The sequence below is a fragment of the Talpa europaea genome, assembly GCF_964194135.1.
Source record: "Talpa europaea genome assembly, chromosome: 1".
Lineage (NCBI taxonomy): Eukaryota > Metazoa > Chordata > Mammalia > Eulipotyphla > Talpidae > Talpa > Talpa europaea.
This window is the reverse complement of record NC_140073.1, coordinates 59,955,764-59,982,660: the sequence shown is the minus strand read 5'-3', so window position 1 is coordinate 59,982,660 and position 26,897 is coordinate 59,955,764. Positions and strand designations below refer to the sequence as shown.

General features: G+C 36.0%; 1 protein-coding gene across 2 annotated transcripts in view; it reads left to right on the top strand.

Annotated features, from left to right (window-relative positions):
• The window catches only part of NOX4 (NADPH oxidase 4), a gene marked incomplete at both ends in the record, with an annotated part of 203,829 nt that overhangs the window by 57,945 nt on the left and 118,987 nt on the right, over positions 1-26,897 (top strand). For both annotated transcript variants that reach the window (XM_084230445.1, XM_084230444.1), the window contains 3 exons: positions 20,603-20,819; positions 22,742-22,906; positions 23,037-23,099. In XM_084230445.1, coding sequence (XP_084086571.1) covers positions 20,603-20,819; positions 22,742-22,906; positions 23,037-23,099 — 445 coding nt within the window. The remainder of the gene's footprint in view (positions 1-20,602; positions 20,820-22,741; positions 22,907-23,036; positions 23,100-26,897) is intronic.

The window sequence follows — 26,897 nt, the reverse complement described above, 5'->3', positions numbered from 1 at the left end:
TGTAGATCTTAGATATTTGTCCCTTGTCAGCTGTATGGTGTTTCAATATTTTCTCCTTTTCTGTAGGGTGTCCTTTCATTTTAGTTAGTTTGCTTTAATCTTCAGAAGCTTTTTAGTTTAATGTTGTCCTATTGATTATTTTCTATTTTCCTTGAAGAAAGAATTACTAAAGGCATATAGTGAAGCTTATATAGTGAAATATTTTGCCTGCATTTTCTTCTGTGTACTTTATAGGTTCAAATATTATATGAAAATCTTTTATCCATTTTGAATTAATTTTTGTGGATGGTGTGAGAATGTGGTTTAATTTCATTCTTTTGCATTCAGTTGTCCAGTTTTCACAGAGCCATTTATTGAAGAGGCAATGGTTGTTTTAGCGTATGTTTTTAGGCCATTTGATGTAGATTAACTGTTCATATAAGTGTGGGTTTATTTCTGGGCTCTATATCCTGTTCCTTTGCTCTGTGTGTCTGTTTTTGTCCCAGTACTATGCTTTTTTAGTTAGCATGGCATTAAAATATAGTTTCAAGCCTGCAAGTATGATATCTCCTTTCTTTCTTTTTTGTCAGGATTGCTTTGAATATTTGGACTGTTTTGTGATTCTGTATGAATTTCAGTAGTGTTTGTTCCAGTGCTTCAAAGAATGCCATTGAAAATAGTACTGCTATAAACATAGGGGTGCAGGTGCCCTTTTGAATTAATGTTTCTGTGTCCTTTGGTTAAATACTTAGGAGTGGAATTGCTGGATCATATGGAAGCTCCATCTTTAACAGGTTGAGGAATCTCCACACAGCTCTCCATATAAATTTAGAAATAAGGAAGGAACAGGGAATAAATCTTTTCTAAGTACTAAAATAGAAAAGGCTTCCATACAACCTCTGGGCCCTCATTTCCCTGGGCTTCCGTCACGTTTCCATTTGACTTTCTAAGAAAAGCAGGAGCCTTTTCTCAGTAGAGAGATTACCCAGTCTCTCCTTTGACATCAGTGTGGGAAAAAAATAGCACCCAGGATTAGCTGCTTCTAAAAGAGACACACTCTGGAATCAGCAGCTTTTTACAATTAAACTATAATGCAAAATGCACTCACCTCCTGTTAGCATATCCTTAATGTCCTTCTGAGGGCACAGTAGAGGGACGATAATTCAGCACTAGAAGTCTAACTATATAACTATTAGTCTAATCATGTTTAACTTCTTGAGCCTAAATGCCTATGAAGCTCACAGTGCCTCTAATTCAATAGTCACCAAGGACAAAAGCTACACACTGCATTCCCATGGTTTCAAGAATAAATGCATTTAAAAACAAGTGCATAGAAAAGCATTGCTATTACGTTCCCTAGGAATGATAATTCAATAAGAATATAAGTCATGTTGTGTCATCATCTCTTACCAGCACATAGTGTCAAATGGCAGAAAGCTCCATTTAAAGAACACTGCAGGTGTCATTTGCATATGATCTGAGAAGTCCAGAAGCATGCACAAGAAATTATTATTAAATGGCTCTCATTGCCATTTATATACTCGAGAAGGACCGTCTCCCTCTTTTTTAATCATCATATTATAATTCTGCTATCATGTAAATAAAAGAATCATACAATCATTGACCATGAAACACCCCTAAGTTGTAGTGAGTAGGACTGTTGACTACGGTAAGATTAAAAGAAAAGGTTGCTATATTTCATTTGCAATGCCCTCCTGCCACTTGTCAAAGGGAAAGAATTAGGTACTTGGCTAAGGCTTTGTGACATTCATAATTGTTTATAATTTTTTTGCCATTATATCTCACATTTTAAGTGATAATGGCAGCGTGTGTCTCCTGATGAGTTTTTCAATATTTTGGAAAAAGAAATATCTGTCTGAAACCAACATGTCTAAAAAGAAGAAATGGTTTGGGTTTTTTTTCTCCCATGTCTTCTGAAATGGAATATTGTTAATGCACCAGACAAAAACCAAACTCCTGGAAACATAGGGGTGCAGGTGCCCTTTTGAGTCTACCTGTTCTGTTCCCCGCTCTGGCTCTGGTGAATTCTCTCACCCTCCCGCACTTCTGACTGTACCCAGTGCTTGCTTAAATAAATAAAGAAATATTTTTAAAAAAGAATCATATTCCAGGCCTCCCCTGGTGGCACAGACGGTTGAGTGCAGCGCTGTGAAGCTGCATGCCATGTGGGACCCTCTCGAACGGCTGGGGATCGAAACAGCACTGCTGAGGCTGCGGGCAGCTTTGCAGCCCAGCGCTCAAAAGCTGCTCCACCAGGGAGGCCCACGGAATATGATTCTTTTAATGAATTCTTGGATATGGTTTGTTAAGATTTTATTGAGGATTTTTGCATCCATGTCCATTAGGGAAATTTGTAAATTTTATTTTTATGTGTTGTCTTTGTTTAGTTTTGGTATCAGAGTAACTTTGGCCTTATAAAGTATGTTTGGGAAATGTCCTTCCCTTTCTAATTGCTCTTTGAAAGTTTAGTAGAATAAGTTTACTTCTAGGTATTTAATTTTTTTGATGCCATTGTAAATGAGATCTTATTCTTGAAATATTCCTCTTCTAGTTCATTTTTGTATATAGGATGCAACTCTCTTTTGTACATTTTTTTAACCTGCCAAATTTAGCTCAACTGATGTAGTGTTTTACTCCATTGGTAATAAAAACCCTAAAACAAACTGAGGCTAGATGGAAACTTGCTCAATGCAATAATTGCCTTGTATATAGTAAGCCGACTCCTAACATCCTCAGTTATGAAAATCTGAAATTTTTTCCTCTTAGAGCAAGCATATCTACTTTTACCACTACTGTCCAACATAGTTGTGCTGCTTGAGATACTGTAATTGGATGTCCTTTAGATGGTAGGTAGGAGGTTATTAATCTGGATATTCATGACCATAGATAACTATTCTATATGCTCTTTTTTTTAAGATTTATTTATTTATGCATACAAGAGCTGGGGTACAGGCCAGAGGTGTGGGGGGTGAGAGGATTCACCAGAGACAGAGTAGGAAACAGAACAGGCAGACAGACTGAAATACCCTGCTGAGAGGAGCAGCGGGTGAGACAGGAGAGGTCTGCCGTGTTGTGTGGGTTTCTCCCAAGCCGGCTGGGGATCAAACTTGTGCTGCAGAGGCTGCGGATTGCTTCATAGTGCCATAGTGCGGTGCTTAACCCCTTGCGCCACCAGGGAGGCCTCTATATGCTCTTACAGTTGACCTGTTTTGACTACTTTCTTAATGCTTAATTGGTTATGGTTCTAACACAATTATTATAAGTTTGATGACCATTATTCATGGCATAAAATCATGCTTCTTTAACAATATAGGCATTTTATATGTATTTATAATTTCTAGGTATCTTTGAGTGAATTAAAGGAATCTAAGAATAATCCCCAAAATGCATGCATGTGTGCATCCTGCCTCCCACATACACAATATAATATCCAGGCCTAGCATCCTTTAAATTCCCAAAATTTTATGTGGCCCAAAAGACATTACAAATAATTGAAATAAAGTCTCTTAAAGCAAGATTTTACTATAGAGCTTAAATATTATATTTATACATTTTATATATCTGTTGTTAGGTTATATGCAGATTTATAAACAATGAATTGTGGGGAAAATAAGAACCACTGGGATTATTTCCTTCTCACATAAAGGCAGAGTTCTTACATGTAAGGAGAATTTATCTGACAAATATAATTATCAATCACATTATCATATCAGAGGATAGTAATGTAACCATTTGTAATAATCACCAAGAGTTAGATAATATTAAATGTCTCAAGTACTGTTTTTAGCACTTTGTAAACATAAACACATGCATATGCATATACACAAATATCCATAGACCTATAATTTAAAAAAAAAACACAGCACTTTGAGTTAAGTATTTTTACTGTCTTCATTTAGTAGATAGGAAAATTAAGTGACTATCTAAACTCACCCTCATAGTTATGAAAGGGATTGAACACACACAATCTGCTCTCCCAATCTATGTATTTAATTTCTGTGCTTTATTTTTTTATTTAAAAAAAAATTGGGAGGGTACCCTTGCTCTGGAGTATATTCATGTTATGTAAAGAGTATGTATTTTTAGTAAGAAATTCAATTTTGTTACAAGTTACATAAATTTCAAGGTATTGAAGGTGAAATTTTATGTTCCAAGAAAAAAAGAAGAAAATGCCTTCCTTTTGTTATTATTTATGAATGTTTATTAAAATGTGCAACTTTGTTATAGCACATTATCATTAATATAATAACTATTGTCAGTCTAAATGTATAATTCTATTTATGTGATACTTCACCTCTCTGAAATTCTTCAGCATATCTCGAAAAGGACACAAATAAAAAACAGACTAGACTAGTATCATTAAAAATACAATGGAAGAAATATTGTTATCAGTATTCTTACTGTTGCATGCATCTTTGTAGCTTTTCATTTGTAAACCGATTGTCCACATCTTTTAAAGTCAGTTATCTGTTTTTCTGCTAATGGTTCTTGTCATTGCTAACAACATAGATTAAGGAAAAGAATGGACATTATACAGAGATAAAGAAGAAAGAATGAACCTATATGTTTACTCTGAAAATGTCTAGAGAAAAAATAAATTCATATAAACACCACATATCTGGTAGTGCAGGATATTAGAAACTATTGAAAACCTTAGCTAAAAGGGAAATAGTTATTGTTGAGGTTATTATTGGAGAGAAGAAAACTCCACTGTTCCAGTCTGCCTACCCCTATTATATATCAGTGAGATCTAAAATAACAAATAATTAAATAATCTCCCATCTTGAACTAGAAAAAGAACAACAACAACAACAATGAAATACAAAAGCCAGTAAAAGAAAGGAAATAAAAAAAATACAGCAGAAATAAATGAAATAGAAACTAAAAGATCAATGAAACCAAAAACAGGGTCTTCGAAAAAATAAAAAGAAAAACCTATAGTTAAATTCACAAAAAAAAAAAAAACCAACAGTGAGAAAACACAAATAGAACCATGCATTAAGTAAGAGAAATTAGAAAAGACACAGCAGAAATCCAGAGGATAACTAAAGATTACTATGAATACCTGTATGCAAATATGTTTAGCAATTGAGATGAGATAAGACCAACTCTTAGTCCAATATTCTATCACTGAATAAAGAAGAAATAGAATATTGTAAATATTTATTTATTTATTTATACAAGCACTGGGTACAGTCAGAAGCGAGGGAGGGTGAGAGAATCCACCAGAGACAGAACAGAGAGCAGAGCAGGCAGACTGAAGAAGTACACTGCTGAGGGGAGCAGCGGGTAGCAGGAGAAGTCTGCGGGCCATATGGGACCCTCTCCCGGTGGCCAGGGATCAGGGATCGAACCAGCGCTGCAGAGGCTGCGGGCAGCTTTGCAACCCAGTGTTCAACCGCTGCGCCACTGGGGAGGCCCAATAGAATATTTTAAAAAATTACAATCAGTGGGCCTTCCCGGTGGCCCAGCGGTTGAGCGCTGCCCTGCAAAGCTGCCCGCAGCCTCTGCAGCACCGGTTTGATCCCAGGCCCCCAGCAAAGGTACCATATGGTTCACAGACCTCTCCTGCCGCCCACTGCTCCCCTTAGCAGTATATTTCGTCAGTCTTCCTGTTCTGTTCCCAGCTCTGGCTCTGGTGAATTCTCTCACCCTCCCACGCATCTGACTGTACCCAGTGCTTGTATAAATAATTAAATAAATAAATCTTCAAAAAAAATTACAAACAGTGAAATTGAAATAGTAAGCAAAATACTCCACCAAAAATAAAAGCCCAGGACTAGATGGTTTCACAAGCATGTCTTACCAAACATTCAAAGATAAACTAGTGTCTATCTACAAAAGCTCTCTTTAAAAATTGAGAAAGAAGAAATACTACCAAGTACAAAGCTAACGTTACACTAATGTCAAAACCAAACAAAGAAAACACACATAAAGAAAATTCCAGACCAGTCTCCCTTATGAAAACACATGCAAAAACCCTTAATAAAATCTTAGCAAACCAAATCCAACAATGCATTCAAAGGAACATTATGCCTTAACGAAGTGGGATTTCTTCCAGGGACATAATGATGGTTCAACATCTGAAAATCAATTGATGTAATCCGACACATCAACAAAAAGAAAAATAAAAACCATATGTTAATATAAACAGATGCTGAAAAGCATTTGGTAAAGTTCAACATTCATTTAGGACGAAGGCCCTCAAAATAGTTTGGATAAGTGGAACAGATCTTTACATCAGAAAAGCCATATATGATAAACCCACAGCTCATATCAATCTTAATGGTGAAAAGCTGAAAACCTTCCTCTTAGGATCTGGAAAAAACAAGGATATCCACTTTCACCGCTTCTTTTCAATATAGTACTAGAAGTCCATGCTAGAGCAATTAAGTGAGAGAAAGAAATACAAGGATTACAAATAGTAAAAGAAGAAACAAAACTATCACATGCAGATGATTTACAATATGTATAGAGAACCCTAGAAAATTCACAGAAAAACTAATTAAAATAATAAATTACTTTAGTAAAGTAGTAAGTTACAAAATTGTATGCAAAAATCAGTAGCCTTCCTATGTGCAATCAATTTGAAGAGGAAGGAATTAAGAAAACCATATATAGTTGTACCAAAAAAAAAAAAAATGAATGCTAACAAAGGATGTGAAAGACCTATATAAAGAAAATTACAAAACACTGTCAAAAAAGAAATAGGAAAAAAAAAAAGAAATAGAAAAAAAAAACAGAAAGAAATGAAAAAACATAAGTGCTTATAGATTGGGAAAATTTGAAATGGCCATCCCACCAAGAGCAATTACAGATTCATTGCAATTCCAAGAAAAGAATACATGACATTCTCAATGACATTCTTCAAAGAAATAGAACAAATATTAGTGAAATTCATATGGGATGACAAAAAGACCATGAATAGCCAAAATTGTCCGGACTAGAAGGAGGAAGAATGAGGGTATTACATGCTCAACCTTCAAACTATTCTACAAAGCCATAAAGATGAAAAATTTAAAAAACGACATGGTACTTGAACAAAAACAAACACATAGATCAATGGAATCAAATTGAAAGCCCAGAAATAAAGCCACACATATATGATCAACTAAACTATGACAAAGGAACAAAAAATATATACACTGAGCAAAGAATATACTCTCTTCAATAAATGGTGTTGGGAAAACTGACCACCACATACAAATAATTAAACTACTATCTCAAACCATACACAAAAACCAACTCAAAATGGATAAAAGACTTGAATATAAGACTTGAAACCATAAAACATATAGAAGAAAACATAGGAAAAACATTCAAAAAAAAACTCCTCAGAAACATCTTTGATGACTCATCTCCAGAAGCAAGAAAAATAAAGGAGAAGAGAGACAGCTTGGGCTACATCAAACTATAAAGGTTTTCAGCAAAAGAGACTCTAAGAAAACAAAGGTGATGCTCTTCTGAATGGGAGAAAATACTGACATACCGTACATTGGATAAGGGACGGATAGCAATGATCAACATAGAGTTCACACAACAAAACGAAAGCAAACAACCCAATCAAAAGTGGGCTGAAGAGCTAAAAAGACAAATCACCAAAGAATAAATGCAAATGGTCAACAGGTATTTGAAAAAGAAATTTCTTCAACATCACTTATTACCATGGAATTGCAAATAAAAATCATGCTGAAATACTGCCTCCACACCAATGAGAATGGCCCATAGTAAAAAATCAAGTTCTGGTCAATATGTGGACAAAATGGAACATTCATACTGTTAGTAGGAATGTAAACTTGTCCAGACATTATGGAAAACTGTGTGGATGATCCTCAAAGCACTCAAAATGGATCTACACACACACACAAAGTGGATCTACACACACATATCTCCACAGTGGAACATTACTAAGTGATCTAAAAGATAAACTAATGCCTTTTGTGGCAGCTGGGTGGAGGTGGTAGGGATAATGCTAAGTGAAATATGTAAGGAGTGAAATATAACTATTTTGTCACTAGCATGTGAAATATAACTGAGCTAAAAGTGAGATGAAGACAAGCTTAATAAAGAACCCTTGACTACAGAATTGAAACACCAAGCAAGGGAAGAGTTGGGGGTGAGGTAAGGAAAATTAAGGAATGAGTAACACTGGTATATGGTGGTTGACTATAACTGAGTTTGTGGTGGTTGCACTACAGTGGCAATACCTGATGGGTATTACTTAAATAAATAAAAGTAATCGAAAAAGTAAAACAAAACAAACCTTAAACACTTAAAAATTAAGCCCTTTTCTTCTGTACAGCAAAAGAGACAGTAACCAGGGCCTCCCCTGGTGGCGCAGCGGTTGAGCGCTGGGTTGCGAAGCTGCCCGCGGCCTCTGCAGCGCCGGTTTGATCCCCAGCTGCTCCCCGGCCACCAGGGGAGGGTCCCGCATGGCGCGCAGACCCCTCCTGCCGCCCGCTGCTCCCCTCTGCAGTGTACTTCGTTCCTTCTGCCTGCTCTGCTCCCCGCTCTGGCTCTGGTGAATTCTCTCACCCTCCTGCGCTTCTGACTGTACCCAGTGCTTGTAGAAATAAATTAAAAAATAATAATAATAAATCCTTAAAAAAAAAAGTAAAATCTTAAAAAAAAAAAAAAGAGACAGTAACCAAAACAAAAAGAAACCCTACCAACTGGGAGAAAATTTTCGCACACAACACTAATGATAAAGGACTGATCACAAAAATCTGCAAAGAGCTGAAGACACTCAACAAAAACAAAGTAAATTATCCAGTCAAGAAATGGGCAAAAGAGCTAAAAAGGAACTTCTCCAAAGAAGAAATGCGAATGGCCAACAGGCATATGAAAAAATGTTAATCATCACTTGCAATCAGGGAAATGCAAATCAAAACTACAATGAGATACCACCTTGCACCACTGAGAATGGCACATGTTATAAAAACTAGCTACAACAAATGTTGGCGAGGATGTGGAGAAAAAGGAACTCTCCTGCACTGCTGGTGGGAGTGCAAACTGGTCCAATCACTATGGAAAGCTGTGTGGAGATTCCTCAAACTACTAAAGATAGAGCTTCCATATGACTCAGCAATTCCACTCCTAGATATTTACCCAAAGGACACAGAGTCATTAATTCAAAAGGGCACCTGCACCCCTATGTTTATAGCAGCACTGTTTATGATAGCTAAGCTATGGAAGCAACCCAAATGCCCAAAAGCAGATGACTGGATCAAGAAGATGTGGTACATATACACAATGGAATATTACTCAGCATTCAAAAAAGATAAACTCATGCAATTTGTAGCAACATGGATGGCACTGGAAGGGATCATGCTCAGCAAAACAAGCCAGAAATAAAAAGAAAAATACAGGATGGTCTCACTGATAGCAGGAATTTAGAAAACTTAAATAAAGGACCACAATAAAGACTAATTATAATAAAGTAAAACTCAAAATCAACCAGCACACTACGGGGGAGGGGGGTGTGCCGGGGAGGAGGAATTACGGTCAAAATAAGGGGGGGTATTGTATGGGGACTGTAACTAAGATCAAAATGCATACATTGTGCAGAAATGAAAAATGATGTAAAATATATAAAATAAAATAAAAAAAAATGAAGCTCTCTTTGCACATGTGCAGTTACCATTGACTTTAATGAGAACACCCTCTCTTTTACTGGGCTTCAGGCTAGACAGTCATTGGGCAAAGAGAGAAGTGAAAAAAAAGCAATAAAAGTTTTCAAAGAACTGCTTGTCGTAAAGTGATGATTAAAATTCACATTTTGCTAATGAAGACCAAAAAATCAACCAACCAACCAACCAACAAAAGCAAATTGGGGCTGAGGATCTTTACTACACACATGTCATAGCAAGTTTATGGAATAGGCATTGTAACATCCAGCACCTGTCTGGCATGTCTGTTTACATACATAGAATACTGAGTTTGGAAGCTTCTAGTCCTTGTGGATCATCCATCATTACCACCTAATTTAGTCATACAACTTATGATTCTGTACTTGATTATTTTTTGATGAATGATATATTTTTCTTGTTATCATTGTTTATCTCTAAGTCTTTTCTCTCTTATTCTTGTTTAATGGCAGCAATTACAAATTGAGATAAAGAAAACATTTTAATGTTTTTTTAAAACATACATGGCCTATCCATGTAGCTTGAGAAAACTTAAAATAATCAAGATCCCCAAATCAAAAGTGATGTTAGAATATTTTGTTGCTTTTTAGATACCAAGAATGACAACACTTTGTTTTCCTGTATTGATTTGTATCATAGTAACAACATTAATCATTGTAAGGGCCATGGATATATGGGATTGTGTCCATCTGGACACTTAAAATTTAGAAGAATGAACAAATAACATTCCTCTGCTTGATGTTAAGCAATATGTTCCAGTATACACACACACACACACACACACACTCATACACAGACACACCCACACACTGAACTTATTTCCAGACCATTGTTCAATTTGAACACCTTTCTTCTTTCACCAATGGATTTGCTTTGTATGATAAAGTCTTTTTAAGTAAAGGAGATACAGTTTTTGGATCCTGGGTTTTTATTATCACTTAGAATGAGTGCTTGGGTGCTTTCTGCTCTCAGGTGTAGTCCCCATAAACGCCCCACCACCATTTCAACTGTGCACCATCATCATAGTCCCTAGTGCACTTCCCGCCCCTCTTTTGATCTCTCCTCCTCCGCCTCCCTTGTAGAATGTCTGATTTATAGTTGCCTGATATTTTTATTTATTATTATTATTTTATTTTTGGTAGGGGTAGCTTTTTATTGTTTTTTGTTTTAGTAAAGTTTGATGTTAGATAATACCTCCATTTCTTTCCTTTTTTTCTTTTTTTAAATTTTATTTTTATATTCCCCATACAATTGCAACCCCCTTATTTTGTCTCCAATCCCTCCTACAATTTGAATGCTCTGTGGCCCCTTATAATTTTCAATTGTTTTCCTCAGCTTCTTTTGAAAACATTGCTGGGAATTTGATGGGGATTGCACAGTATTTGTATGTCATTTAAGGCCAAATAGTCATTTTATTGTATTGATTCTCCTTATTAAAAAACATGGGAGGGCCTCCCTGATGGGGCAAGTGGTTGAGCGCCACTCTGCAGCATGAGTTCAATCCCCCAGCCAGTCAGAGAGAAACCCATATGGCTAGGCAGACCTCTCTTCTGCCTCCCCGCTGCTCCCCTCAGCAGTGTATTTCGTCAGTCTACCTATTCTGTTCCCCACTCTGTCTCTGGTGAATCCTCTCACCCCCGCACCTCTGTACTATGCCCAGCTCTTGTATGCATAATTAAATAAATCTTTAAAAAACAAACATGGAGGGCTTTCCCTGGTGGTGCAGCGGTTGAGCACTGGGCTGCGAGGCTGCTGGCAGCCTCTGCAGCATTGGTACATTCCCTGGCTGCCGGCGAGGGTCCCACAAAAAACAAACAAAAAAAAACAAAAAACAAACAAACAAACAAACAAACAAACAAATAAATAAATAACAGACATGGGATATCCTTTCATGGTCGTGTCCTATATGTCACTGAGTTTTGTTACATAGGTCTTTTCTCTCTGTTAGGTTCTGAGGCATTTAATTCTTTTTGAAGCAACTTTTTTTTTTTTTAAAGATTTATTTATTTATTTATACGAACACTGGGTACAGTCAGAAGTGTGGGAGGGTGAGAATATTCACCAGAGCCAGAGCAGGGAACAGAATAGGCAGACCGATGAAATACACTGCTAAGGGGAGCAGCGGGCATGGCAGGAGAGATCTGTGTGCAATGTGGGACCCTTGCCGGTGGCTGGGGATCAAACTGGTGCTTCAGAGGCTGCGGGCAGCTTCACAGCCCAGCGCTCAACCGCTGCGCCACCAGGGGAAGCCAGCTTTTTGAAGCAACTTTAAGTTAGGTTGTTAAATTTTTTGCTGCTTTTTTTATTGTCTGTATATCAGAATAGTTAATGGATTTCAGTATTTTGATTTTGTAACCTGTCATTTTGTTGTTATTTATTTAGTGTTTTTAATAACTTTTTTGATGGAGCCCATAGGATTTATATATAAGATCATATCTTCTGCAAATAGTGATAGTTTCTCATCTTTTGTGACTTAGGATTCCCATTATTTCCTGTTTGTATGATAGTGCTGGCCAAATCCTCTAGTAATATGTTAAATAGGTGACAATAAGCATCAGATCTTAAGGAGGTGCCAGATCTTAGGAAGAAAGCTTTCAGTTCAGCAGTCAGTATTAAAATGGTTGGTCAGTTGTGATATAGGACTTTTACATTGTAGTAGTTTTTTTTTTTTTTTTCTATTCTTATTTTTAGAGCTTTTTATTCACAAATTGGTATTGAATCTTTTCTAATGCCTTTTCTGCATTTAGTGCTAGTATATGATTTTAATACTAACTTTTGTTGATATGGTATATTATATTAGTTAATTTATATATATTAAACTATCCTTGCAAGCCTGGGGTATATTAATTTTCAAGGACATAAGTCTATAATTTTCTTTTGCTGTCTTTGTCAGGTTTTGGTGTTAAGCTATTGATACCATAAAATATATTAAAGAGGATTCCTTCTTCCAGTATTTTTTTAACATTTTATTTTATTATTTCTGTAAAGATATATTTATTTATTTATACAAAAACTAGGATGCAGGCCAGATGCAAGGGAGGGTGAGAGGCTTCACCAGAGACAGAGCAGGGAGCAGATCAGGCAGACTGTCGAAGTACACTGCTGAGGGGAGCAGCGGGCAAGACAGGAGAGGTCTGCACGCCATATGGGTTGCTCTGAGGCTGGTGGGGATTGAACCCGCACTGTAGAGGCTGCCCACAGCTTCACAGTGCTGTGCTCAACCGTCTGCATCATCAGGGAGGCCCCCCAAATGTTTTCTTTGGAGAAATGTGTTTATTTCTCCCCATTTTTTGATTGGGTTATTTGTTTTGTGTTAGCAGAGTTTTACATATATTTCAGATTGGTATATATTTCAGATTGGTCATTTGTCAGTGTATGGTGTACAGATATTTTCTCCCATTCAATAAGGTGTTTTTCATATTATTTATGACTACTTTCACTTTGTAAAGATTTTTAGTTTCATTTAGTTGGAGTTGTTTATTACCCTTTTCTTTCCCTTGCTGCTGGAGGTGAATCCCTAAGGTGTCACTGAAGCTTATGTTGTGATGTGTTTTGCTTATATTTTCTTTAATATATTTTATGGTTTCAGGTTTTACATCAAGTCTTGAGCCATTTTGAATTGACTTTGTGTATAATATGAGATTGCGATATAGTTACCTTCTTTTGCAATTTTCCAGTTTTCCCAGCACCATTAACTGAAGAGGCTGTCCTTGTTCCAGTATATATTCTTGATTCATTTGTCTTACTTTAACTGTTCATATAAATGTAGTTTTATTTCTGTGATCTCAATTCTATACCATTGGTCTGTGTGTCTTTTTTTTGTTCCAACACTAGGTTGTTTTAATTACTATTGCTTTATAATATAATCTGAGGTCTGAAAGTGTGATACTTCCAGTTTCTCTTTTTTTAATATTTTTAACTAGAAGGACTGAGGTATTAGGCCAGAGGTGGGGGTGGGGGGTGAGAGGATTCACCAGAGACAGAGTGGGGAGCAGTACTCTGCTGAGGGAAGCAGTGGGCAAGACAGGCGAAGTCTACTGTGACATATGTTGGTTAGTTCCCTGGCCAGGAATCAAACTCAGGCCATCCTGGTCTGTGGTCCAGGTGGTAGTACTGAGACTTAATCCTTAGGCCAACAAGGGCGCCCTTCCAACAAAGTTGTTTTTGCTACTCTGGGACTTTTATGATTTCATGTGAAATTGAGTAGCATTTGCTTCAGTTCTTTGGATAATGCTATTTATAATTTATTTTGACAATGTTGACACTTCCAGTTCATGAGGAATATTTTTTTTCCATTTCTTTGTGTCTTCTATTTCTTTCAACAACATCTTATAGTTCTTTGTTAAACCTATTTTGTCTTTGCCATTTTTAAGCATTGCATTTATTCCTCAGATTTAACAAACATCCAGTGAGTCTTCTACTTTCTATCATCTCTTCAACATCTAAAGTTGCCACCAGTTATTAATATATTTTTTCATATGGTAACTCATATTTTATTATTTTTTATTTTTACATCATTGTTTATTTTTAAACAATGATTGCTTCCTCCTCCCACAGGTGTAGTGCCCATAGAATTTCTTCCCCAATGCACCCGTGCACCATCACCTCAGTCCCCTGTGCTCCTCCCTCCCTCCCTCTGATCCCTCTCCTGCCTCCTCCCCTACAGGATGTGTCTGATTTTTTATTGTCTGTTTTTGTTTTATTGTGTTTTTTATTGTTGTTATTTTTCCCATCCAATATTTCTTCTATTTCCCTCTGATTTATTTCATTGAGCATAATTCCTTCTAGTTCCATCCACGTGGTTGTGAATGACATGAGCTTATCTTTTTGATTCAATAGTGTATATATACCACATCTTCTTGATCCACTCATCTATTTTTGGGCATTTGGGTTGTTTCCAGGTTTTACCTATTATAAATAGTGCTGCTGTATCTCCCCTGGTGGCGCAACAGTTGAGCACTGGGCTGTGAAGCTGCCTGCAGCCTCTGCAGCGCTGGTTTAATAACCCCGGCTGCCAGGTGTGGGTCGCACATGGCGCGCAGAACTCTCCTTCCGCGCCCGCTGCTCCCCACAACAGTGTACTTCGGTCCTTCTGCCTGTTCTGCAGCCCGTTCTGGCTCTGGTGAATTCCCTCACCTCCCATGCTTCTGACTGTACCCAGTGCTTATATAAATAAATAATATCTTTAAAAAAATAGTTCTGCAATAAACATAGGGGTACAGGTTTTCTTTTTAATCAACATTTTTGCTCCCTTCAGGTAGATCCCTAGGAGTGGAATTGCTGGGTCATATGATAACTCCATTTTTTGTAGACAGAGGAAACTCCAGACAGCTTTCCATAGTGGCTGGACCAGTTTGCACTCCCACCAGCAATGTAGGAGAGTTCCTTTTTCACCACATCCTTGCTAACATTTGTTGTTGCTAGGTTTTTTTTTTTTTTTTTTTTTTTTTTTTTTTTTTTTTTTAATATGTGCCATTCTTACTGGTGTAAGGTGGTATCTCAGGGTGGTTTTTATTTTTGCATTTCCCTGATTATAAGGTGTGTTGAACATTTTTCATATGCCCTTTGGCCATTTGCATTTCCTTTTTGGTGAAATATCTTTTAAATTCTTCTGCCCATTTCTTGACTAGATTGTTTAGTTTGTTTTTGTTGAGTTGTATGAGTTCTTTGTATATCTTTGTGATCAGTTCCTTATCAGTTGTATGGAGTGCAATTTTTTTTTTTTTCCCCCAACAGTCAGCCATCTCTTTGTTTTGGTTGATGTCTCTTTTGCTGTACAGAAAGGTTTTTTTTTTTTTTTTTTTTTTTTTTGTTCGATATAATCCTAGGTGTTTATCTTTTCCTTGACTTTCTACTGAGTTTTTAAAGATGTTATTGTGATGTATGTCTTGTAGTGTTTTACCTATATTTTCTTCTATATATTTTATGGTTTCAGGTCTTATGCCCAGTTCTTTTATCCATTTTGAGTTGATTTTTGTGCACAATGAGAGGTAGTGGTCTGCTTTCATTCTTTAGCATGTGGTGGCCCAGTTTTCCAAGCACCATTTATTAAACAAACTGTCCATGTTCCATTGCATAGTCTTTGCTCCTTTGTCAAAGATTAGTTGTCCATATAAGTGTGGATCTGTTTTTGGGCTCTCTATTTGGTTCCATTGGTAAATGTGTCTTTATTAAATTTTTACTACCTTTGATAGCTTTTTTCCTATATGTTTCATTTGTTTTGGTGTAATTGTAATGGGATGACTTCCTTAATATCTTCTTCTTCTCATTGTTTGTGTGTATGAAGCTAACTCATTTCTTCTGTTGATATTTAAAAAATATTTATTTATTTATACAAGAACTGGGGTACAGGCCAGATGTGCGGGAGGGTGAGAGGATTCACCAGAGACAGAGTGGGGAACAGAACAGGAGACTGATGAAATACACTGCTGAGAGGAGCAGTGGGTGAGGCAGGAGAGGTCTACAGTGCCATGTGGGACCCTCGCCGGCTACCTGGGTTTGAACTGGCACTTCAGAGGCTGCGGACAGCTTCATAGCGCTGCACTCAACTGACTGTGCCACCAGGGGAGGCCCTTTCTTCTGTTGATTTTATACCCTGCCACTTTGATAAACTGATTATTTTGATTAGTTTTTCCATGGAATCCCTAGGCGTCTTTGTATGTTATGATGTTATCTGCAAATAATGATAGCTTTACTTCTTTTTTCCTAATTTTGATTCCCTTTATGTCTTTCTCTTGCTTATTATTCTAGCTAGAACTTCCAATCGTATGTTACATAGCAGTGGTGATAATGGACATCCTTGTCTTGTACAAGATCTTTGTTGAAAATTTTACCTTTTTTTTTTTACCATTGAGTATGATACTAGCTTTGTGTTTGTTGTAAATAGCATTTATTATGTTAAGGTGTGTTCTGTTTAGCCACAGTTATTCAAGGATTTTCTTCATAAATGGATGTTGAATTTTATCAAATACATTTTCAGCATCTATTGGTATGATCATGTGGTTTTTATCTTTTTTGGATGTGATGAACTATGTCATTGATTCTCAAATGTCAAAACATCCTTTTGTACCTGGTATGGATCCTATTTAGTCATGGTATATGATCCTTTTAATGCATCCTTGGATTCAGTTTGCTAGGATTTTATTAAGGATTTTTGCATCTGTATTCATTGGTAGATTCGTCTGTAGTTTTCTTTTTTGATGGCTGTCCTACCTCTTTTTTTGAGTTCCATATGCTTGTAGAATTTTTTTCAACACTTTACTTTGAGTCTGTTTGTGTTTGGAGCTTAGGTGTATGTCCTGGAGTCAGCAGAAGTTTGGATTCTGTTTCATGATCCTACTATATATTTGTGTCTTTTAATTAATGTGTTCAATCCATTTACATGCAAAGTGATTATTGATATGTAATAATGTGTTGCTGTCATTTCATGCTTAATTATTTGGTTGAATTTGTTTCTTTATTTGGTTCTTTGTGTATTTCTCTCTCTTCCATTTAGATGTGTAAGTTTCTTTCAGTATTTCTTTGAGGTTGCTTTAGTGTTTGCAGACTTCTTGAGTTTCTCTTTGTTAAAAGGCCCTTATTATTCCTTCCTTATATCTGAAGGAAAGTCTTGCAGAATAAAGTATTCTCTGCTAAACTCCTTAAGTATTTAAGTATTTAATAAACATACCATTTATTTCTGGCTTGCTTGTAGTGTTATTTCAGAGAATTTGATGATAGCTTGACTGGGGTACCATTATAGATTATCTACTTCCCCCGTATAAACTTCAATTATTTTATGTCCTAAACTCTTAGAATTTCCATTGCTGTATGTACTTTTGTCAGTCTTGCTTTATTTACATATCTCAGGGTTTTTTAGAATCCTCTATCATTTCTTCAAGTATGTTTTCTGTTCCTTTATCTCTTCTACCTCTGCTAATTCCATTATTCTTATGTTAACTTTTCACATAGTGTTGGATTATTCTTGGAGTGTTTCTATATTATGTATTTTTTATTTCTTTTCTTTCTTTCCTTCTCTGCCCACATTCTTTGTATACCTGTATTTTCAGTTTATGATTTGTTTTTCTACTTGTTGTAGTCCACTTATGTGATTTTGCCTGAATTTTTCATCTCCTGTATTTCTGCTTTTAAATCCAAAACTCCATTTTTGTTTTACTTAGAGCTTCATTTTCTGTCTTCAGAAAATGGTTTAATTTCTAAGGACAGTCATTTGTTTTTCTGAATGTTCTTGATGTTCTTCCATTTCTGTCAGCTTCTTTATAATTGCAATTCTAAACTATGTATCTGATGGGCAGACCATTTCTTCTATATATTTGAATTTGGTTTCTGGAAATTTGTTCTCTCTGTATGTTTTACTATTCCCTTTTTTTTTCTTCTTCTTCTATCCTTTACTAGCTTTAGAACCCATCTGCTATATATGGAGTTTTCTCTGGCACTTTCTCACTCACCAGTTTTAGGGGGGGTTATCTGTATGATTATGTATCTGTAAGGGTCTCAGAGGAGGTTTTGAGGCCTCTTCCATCTGGGTGGGAACTGATGTATCTCATGAGAGGTCACAAGGCCCTGGCCACTCTGACATCTGCCCTGGTGTAAGTCCAGGGTCTTTACTGGCTGGCATGTGCTTTGGTGGGGGTCTTGTGGAAGTCACATGGTATGAGTTAGTATCATGTGGTTTTGGTTTGCATTTCACTGATAATTAGTGATGATGAGTACTTTTCATGTGCCTGTTTGTCATCTAATATGTTTTCTTTGTGAAAAAATGTGTATTTAGCTTTTCTGAATATTTTTGGACTGGATTATTAGTTTTCTTTATCATTAGTTTTTTTAGTGGAGTCCTTACAGTTTTCTATGTATATTGTGATGGTATCTGCAAATTGTTATAGTTTTACTTATTTTCCAATTTTTATACCTTTAAAATCTTTCTCTTACCTAATTGGTCTAGTTAGGACTAGAATAATTGGTGTAGTTAGGATTCCAATACCATGGTAGATAGTAGTGATGAAAGTGAATGTCCTTGATGTGTATCCTTTTTAGAGGAAAAAACATCATTTTTTCAACATTGAATTTGATGTTAGCTAAGGGCTAGTCATAACTGACCTTTAATATATTGACTTAGGTTCCCATCTACCCACATGTTTGAATCTTTATATCATAAATTGTTGTGGTATTGTGTCAAATGCTTTCTGTTAAGCTAGTGATACAATCATGGTGCTAAGAAAATTGTACTGCCAAATGCAAATGAATATACATAGACCACTGTTTTACCTCATATACAAGAATCAACTAACTGAAACTACAAAATACATAGAAGAAAACATAGGCAAAGCACTCTAGAATACACACACACACACACACACACACACAAACCAGAAACACTATGTGCTGGGAAAGTTGCAGGCACAAAAGAACCCTCTGAAACTGTTGGTGTAAATCTAGACTGGTCTAGCTCTTGTGGAAAGAAGCATGGATATTCCTCAAAAGACCAGAAATGGATTTACCATATGATCCAGCTATACCACTCCTGGGTATCTACCCAAAGAACACAGGACACTAATTCAAAAGGAAATATGCACTCTTATGTTTATGGTACCATTTACAATAGCCAAGATATGGAAACAACATCAATGTCCCAGAACAATTAAGTGTATCAAGAAGATGTGATATGTACACAAACCCACCCACACACAAACACACACACACACTGGAATACAACTAAGCAATCAAAAATAATAAATTCATGCCATTGCAACAACATGGATGAAACTAGAAAGTATTATCCTAAATGAAATGAGCCAGAAGGAGAAATATAAATTCCAGAATGTTTCACTTATGTGTGAAATACAGAGAAACCATACAATGTATCAGACAAAGACAAACTTTGAAAATGACCCTTGAGAGTTATTTGATCATAGATATGTGGCATTCAGAACAGGAGGGCAAGAGGAAGGGATTGAGGAGGTGACCACACCTGAGGAAGAAATAAACTGTATTCTGAAAAAATAAACTCAAGTGGGTAAAATAATGGTATGCCGTTAATAAAAAATAGAGCACACATAAGATTTAATGATTTATTTTATTTTAGAATGACAGAAATATGATCAAAATGAGTGATCAAAATCATGATCAAAATATGATCAAAATATGATTAAAATGAGTTGTTATTATTTTAAGCTCTCCTACCTTTTATGTCTTGTTTATGGAGAAACTGAAAATAAACATGGTTAGGGACTAATTTGTGTGTATTAATTTTACATAAATAAATAAACCAAAGAGTAAACACCTATGGTTTCAGATCATAGGAGATGTGAGCTTTCAGTTCTGTTACTGTATTGATTGCATAATCCTCTATTAATCAGCAAAGGTGGTTTTATTTAGTCCTGATTAAAAAAAAATATGATCCCCATACTTTTCCATTTGTTTGAAGATCTAGTAAAACTACTGATCATTTCAGTTTATATTCAGTTGAGATCTTTCTATAACTGTTGGAATGTTTAGTGGATTGATGGTACAAAATTTTTTGGCTTAGTTCCATAAGAAATGGGTACTTTTCAGACACATTCTGTGTAAATTTACCTATTAAAAAGTTTTATTTTTATTCTTGTTTAATTTATTTCTTTAAAGATTGATTTATTTAGTTATACAAGCACTGGGTACACTGGGTACAGTCAGAAGTGCGGGAGGGTGAGAGAATTCACCAGAGCCAGAGCAGGGAGCAGAACAGGCAGAAGGACGAAGTACACTGCTGAGGGGAGCAGCGGGTGGCAGGAGAGGTCTGCGCACCATGTAGGACCCTTGCCGGCTACCGGGGATCGAACCTGCGCTTTAGAGGCTGCGGGCAGCTTCGCAACCCAGTGCTCAACCGCTGCGCCACTGGGGAGACCCTATTTTTATGCTTTATACTCTTATTTAAATTGATTTTAATTTCTGCCCTTTTCTTTTCCCTAATTTACTTTCAGAGGGCTCCTGAAGTATCAGGTTAACTTAGATACCCACCCTCCTGGCTGCATACATCTTAATGGAACCCGCTACCAGAATATTCATTCATCAGAGAATCTCTCAGAACATTTTCATGAATCTTACCCTGGAGGATTTTCAAAAGCAGATGAACTTAACCAGAACACATTTGTGAAGATTTGTATGGAAGAACCCATGTTCCAAGCTAACTTTCCACAGGTCAGATTAATTCTTCATTTTTTGATAGTCTGTGCAAGATGTATATTCCCATAACAATACATCAACATTTCTTTTAAGAATGATTTTGAAGTTATGTAATACAGTTATTGGGAAACAGAATATTTTAGGATGTTTCAATAACAAGTCAGTGCCTAGTGCTGACATGTAATGTGGCAGAGCATAGGCAATTTTTGCTTAGCCCATGTTCTCTCTATATAGTAGCACTGGTTAGTGCCATAGAGGGATGACAATTTTTTTTTTCTCACTTATTGAGAAAAATACATTAATAGAATCAATAATAAAAACTAATTATATCATAGATATTATGATATAATATATGTAAGTTTATAAATGATAAATTATAAAATCAATTCACTGATGCTTAATGCTACCTTCTGGCCACTGTGCTAAATATACTGTATTCATGGCTTCTTTAAATATTTACAATTACTCTCTGAGACAATTATTATCCTTGATTTTCTGATGTGGAAATTGTGGCTTAAATACATTAAATATTTTAAATTGTATGGATTAAATACATGGTTGAAGTAGAATATAAAACCATGTCTTTGACTAAAATGCTTGCTGTTGGAAATATTTTTTCCCAAAAACCCCCAGTGAGGAGTTTGATGACAGCCCCGATCTCACCTTGTGGCTTTGGGAGCTGCAGCTGCTGAAGTGGGAATTACACAGTGTACTCTATCTATAGCAGGGAAGTGGTGAATAGTGATGTTGAATGTTTTATGAAGAGAAGAAAGAGGAGCCTAAAGGTAGAGTGAATTTGTAGATGACTTAACATGAGTGTTTTAGTGTTGTGTTTAGCAATAACCCTTTAGATATCTGTTGGTCAATTTTTAGAAATTATCTGGGCTTCACTCAGTGCTATATGTTAGCCAGAGCAGATATTTGAACTCCTGTGTTACTTATGTAGCACCTGAAACTTTAAAGGTATGTGATTTTTCCTAAAGCTGGCAGCATGCTGCATCTCCATATTCATGTTGCAGTCCCAACTCTTCACAGAGAATCTACTGTCTGTGAGGAAAAAATATAATCTGTTTGCCTGAGTATAAAGTTTAAAAAGTGGCTATTAAAATAAATTTGGGTTGGATGCTTTCAAGCGATTGAGGGAACTATAATGGGAGTTGTAGGTCAGCCTCACGAACTTCCTCATTTTCCAGAGTATGCTGTTATCCTAATATCAGGCCATCCTTTTAGCACATGTGTACAATTTTTATGGTTTCCAAATTCTAAATATTATTTTCTGTTTTCATGTAATATAAATAAAGTTGTATACAACATTTTTTATACCCTGTATTTAAAAATATGTACGTATTTTACACTATGAATACATTATATACTATAATGTAGTATATACATTATATACTAATGTAGTATATACATTATATACTATAATGTATCATTTATTATACATTATATATCATATATGTACATTATGTATATACACTACATTATTTCCATTAAAATATCAAGGATTTTCTTTTTAATAAACATTAGATTGGTCCATTTTTGCTAAAATCATCTTCAGATTTATTTGAGCTTTTAACTTCCCTTTATTCTCTCTTCAGAGAAGTACTTTGTTCTATACATTATATATTTGTTTCATGCCCAAAATATATATGAAACAATGTGTGTTTACCTGTTAATGTAGTTATTTGGGGCAATGGTTTGAGGGTAGAATGTTGACATTATTTTCTGTTATTTTGTATTTTAGAGATGTTTGAATGTATTGCAGTGAGCACCTCCTAATTTTCATTCCTTTTCCTTACATTTTATCATTTAAAGTACAGACTAAAGTTTTATTTCTATACTGTGTAAAATAAGCAATTGGGCAGGATATATACTTTTGTACAAATTTATATTTCCAAGTATTTCTTAAAGTGTGTTTCAAAAATTCTTCATAGACTTGGCTTTGGATTTCTGGCCCTTTGTGCCTGTATTGTGCTGAGAGACTTTATAGGTGCATCCGGAGCAATAAACCAGTCACCATCATCTCAGTAATAAGTCATCCCTCAGATGTCATGGAAATCCAAATGGTCAAAGAAAATTTTAAAGCAAGACCTGGCCAGGTGAGTCAGAATTCAGCAACTTTAGAAAAATCTTTTATTCTTATTATTTTTCAAAATTACTAGACAGTATCATTGTGATATTTGGGCTTCTTCCTTGGTCATTTAAAAAATTATGTTTGTTGCTTTTTAGTATATTATTCTACATTGCCCAAGTGTGTCCGCATTAGAAAATCATCCATTTACCTTGACAATGGTAAGAAATGCTTTTGATTTCTAAATGTTTTAAAGAGAACTAAATCTCTTCTTTATTTTGTGTATTACTCTTCATTCTAAAAATATTCAAGACTATCACGATATTTTAAATGTTTAAGTAAGCCTTCTTTCATAAATAAATGAGCATCTGTTTAGAAGCTTTATAACTTATATTTATTATTTTTTGATACTTTGAAATTCAGGAAATGATATATTTATAATTTTTGTGTTGATTCAATGTATAAATTTTCCTGGATATTGCAATTTTCCTTTCATGAAGTATGTAACTAATACACATATGTGTATGTTTTCTTTAGAGATTGAATTTATTAAAAAAAAGGAGGGTACACTGGATTGAGAGGGGAGTATTAGAAAAAAAAGTAAACATCGAGTGTAATTGGCACTCAGGCTGTGTATGGGGGAGGGAAAGGAAAATAAATTTGAGAATATGAAATGAAAAAATAGTGAGGGTTTTAGATATAGCTAAATAATGGTGTCACTAACAATTATTTATAAATACATAGGATATGATAGAAACTTACCTTATTTTCCCCCACTTCTCAATATTTTCTTCAGAGTTTGACATTTATTCTTCCAGATTATTCATGTATACTTTAACATATATAGATACTGGATATTTGTTTGCTGACTGATTTACTTTATACTTTCCTCTATTCATTCAGCAATATTTTATGAAAAACTTTCCATTACTATATTTTATATGCTGTATTATTTTAGTGACTGTATAATATCTCACAATAGGAAAGATCTGTAATTTATTTAATATTATGTATTGATGATGGAGCTTAATATTTTACATAGTTACTAACAATGGTAACAAAACAGAAACCAAATGTTTAAGTATATACTTATGATATGCAAATAAAATTGAACAGATTATGATGAAAGTATAGAAATAATTACATATCAAAGTGCTGAGATAAAGGATGAAATTGCACTAGGATTGGGAACCACTTTCCAATCTAATCTATTAGTCAGGTTAGAAACTTGGTAACCTTGGCCTTATTACTTCATTTTTTTTTTGCCTGTTTCCCCAGTATAATATTGTGATTCAAAGAAATAGCTGTTCATGAATATGTTGTGAATTTAGATGAACTACTAGAAGTAAACATGTAGAATAAAGCCTGAAGCATGGAAAGTGTCAAGTACATATTAATATATATTAACATTTGCTATGGTTTTTCTTTCTTTTTTTAAGATTTTATTTATTCATGCATACAAGAGCTGGGGTGCAGGCCAGAGATGTGAGGGGTGAGAGGATTCACCAGAGACAGAGGGGGGGACAGAACAGGCAGACAGACCAAAACACACTGCTGAGGGAAGCGCGGGCGAGACAGGAGAGGTCTGCCGTGCCATGTGGGCCACCTCCCTAGCTGGGGATTGAACTTTTGCTTCAGTGGCTTCAAATTGCCCCACAGTGCTGTGTCTTAACCCCTTACAGCACCAGGGAGGCCCCTATGGTTTTTATTTTAAATGTGAGTTTGCTCCTTGATAATGTGTACTTGTAAAAACAGGCCAACCTCAATCTATAATTAAGGAATAGAGGAAACATGTCAAATGATTAAAAAATATCAGAAGTTATTTATTCAGTTGTATTTCTTTAAAGAAAAGAATATGTTTGCTTCATTTGCTCCAAATTTTACATTCTGTTTATATGTAGCAGATTTATTTATCAATTATTAAGAAAAGGTGGTGTGGGATATAGTACAATGATTAACAACTTTCCATTTTAATAATAAAGATTGCAAGTCTGAGCTGATATGAGACAGATTAATTTATAGCTATTTCTCCAGCACTGATACTAGACAAGAATAGTCCAGACCCCCATTTCATCTAGTGCCATGTGGGAGCTGCTAAAGTAAAGGGGAGATGAGTTGTAATGAGTAGCTCTCATGGGATGTAAAATGGAGACATCATGTTTGAGGACACAGCTGTCATTAGAGCCAAGGAGACCCATTGTTCTCTTACTCCTTCATCTGGTTTTATGAGGTTGCTCTTAGTCTAAGAAATCAACAGGGTGCTTGGCGAGTAAATCTGGTTAACAAAACTTTGGGTATGGGGTTTCCACTGGGTCATGGAGCCCTTTGATCTTGACTTTGCATGTTTGTTTTGTGTGGTATTTGTCCTTATTTTAAGCATTATTTTTGTTTGTTTTGATTATATCCTATTAAAACTCAATTCAAGAATTATTTTTTAAATACTACCTCATAGATATTTTCAATTGTAAAATAGTTGACTTCCAAAAGAAATTTTAAGACAAAATTATTTTCATGAGGCCATCCATGTGCCACATAACTTGTATAGGCTTAGGAAATGATATGTGCGCTTTCTGGATTTTGGGATTTACCATCTAACTCACTCATACTGTGGTCTAATGGTGTCTCTGTTTCATTATAGAGAAAGAGACAAATCTTGCTGCTGCATAGAATTCAATTTGAGTAGAACAAAAATTTCTAATCTAAATTTTACATTATGCTATTATATTATTTTTTTCCTGCCATTTCTCACTTCTTTTGGTCAATTACTTCTATTTAGCACTTCACATAAAATGTATGCTTCTCAGACATATTCACTGGGTAGTTCCCTTAAGAGCTTCTTGAAAAGAAACAGCAAAACAAAATTTCCCATTTGCTTATTCCCAATAAAAGGTATATGTATAAGGGCTCAGGTGTGGGGCAATGCGGGGTGAGGGTGGAATGGCCTTACAATGGAGCAGGCAATGTGTCAGCAGCCAAGTGAGACACTTGGGCTGGACATGGTGGTTTGTGTGACCCAGAGGGCTCTGACAGGCCATGGATGACTGCTTGGGTGCTGTCTTGGGTGCTGACTGGAGCCCTGGGACTGAGACTGCTCTATGCAGCATCTGGAATGGGGGCCACCCTGCCAACAGTATCAAGAACCAGGCAGAAGCACCTCTTCTTCTGAAATTGACCAGCAGGCAAAGTATTGGAGATAGTTGGTGTGTTTGAGGTGCCAAATCAGCTTGGAATATATGAGACTGAACAATTTTTCCTTAGAGCTCTTGGCTACTTATCTGTCATCCTGTTTCCCTGGCAGGTCAGGATATATGACTGAGGTGTGGCATCTGCAGCTCTTGAAAAAACAGAGAACTCTGTTCCAAGTAACAGTTCTTAGAGCCCAGGGCTCCAAGGAAGTGAAAGAAAAAAAAATCTCACTCTTACTATTAGGTGTTGGTTGTTGCCTGAGACTCAAAGATCTCAGACTTTCTTAGCTAACCATGATAACAGTTGGGACCTGGTGTTATCTGAGGCTTTGACTATGTAAGCCATGAAGACATCCTCCCCTATACCTCCACTTATCAGGTCCTCATCCTGCATGAGTTCTTTGAAAGATTTCTTCTATATAAATGGACAAAAGCACCCCCTTTTTTGGTTTGGCGAACAGTACGAGCTTGGCAAGAGAAGACTCACCTCTGGCTGAAACTCTGATATCCACTGGAAAAAACTGAGAACATTTGTGTTACCATCTTCCCCTGGTACATGGGTGTGATAGAAGCCCAGAATTCTCATGTCTTCTAGAGGTGTTAATTTGTTCACTTCAACAGTGACTTAAAACAGTTCTAGGGGCCTCCCTGGTGGTGCAAAGGGTTAAGCACCACACTATGAAGCAGTCTGCAGCCTCTGCAACACAAGTTCTATCCCCAGTCGGCCAGAGAACGACCAATATGGTGCAGCAGACCTCTCCTGTTTTGCCCACTGCTCCCCTCAGCAGTGTATTTCATCAGTCTGCCTGTTCTGTTCCCCACTCTGTCTCTGGA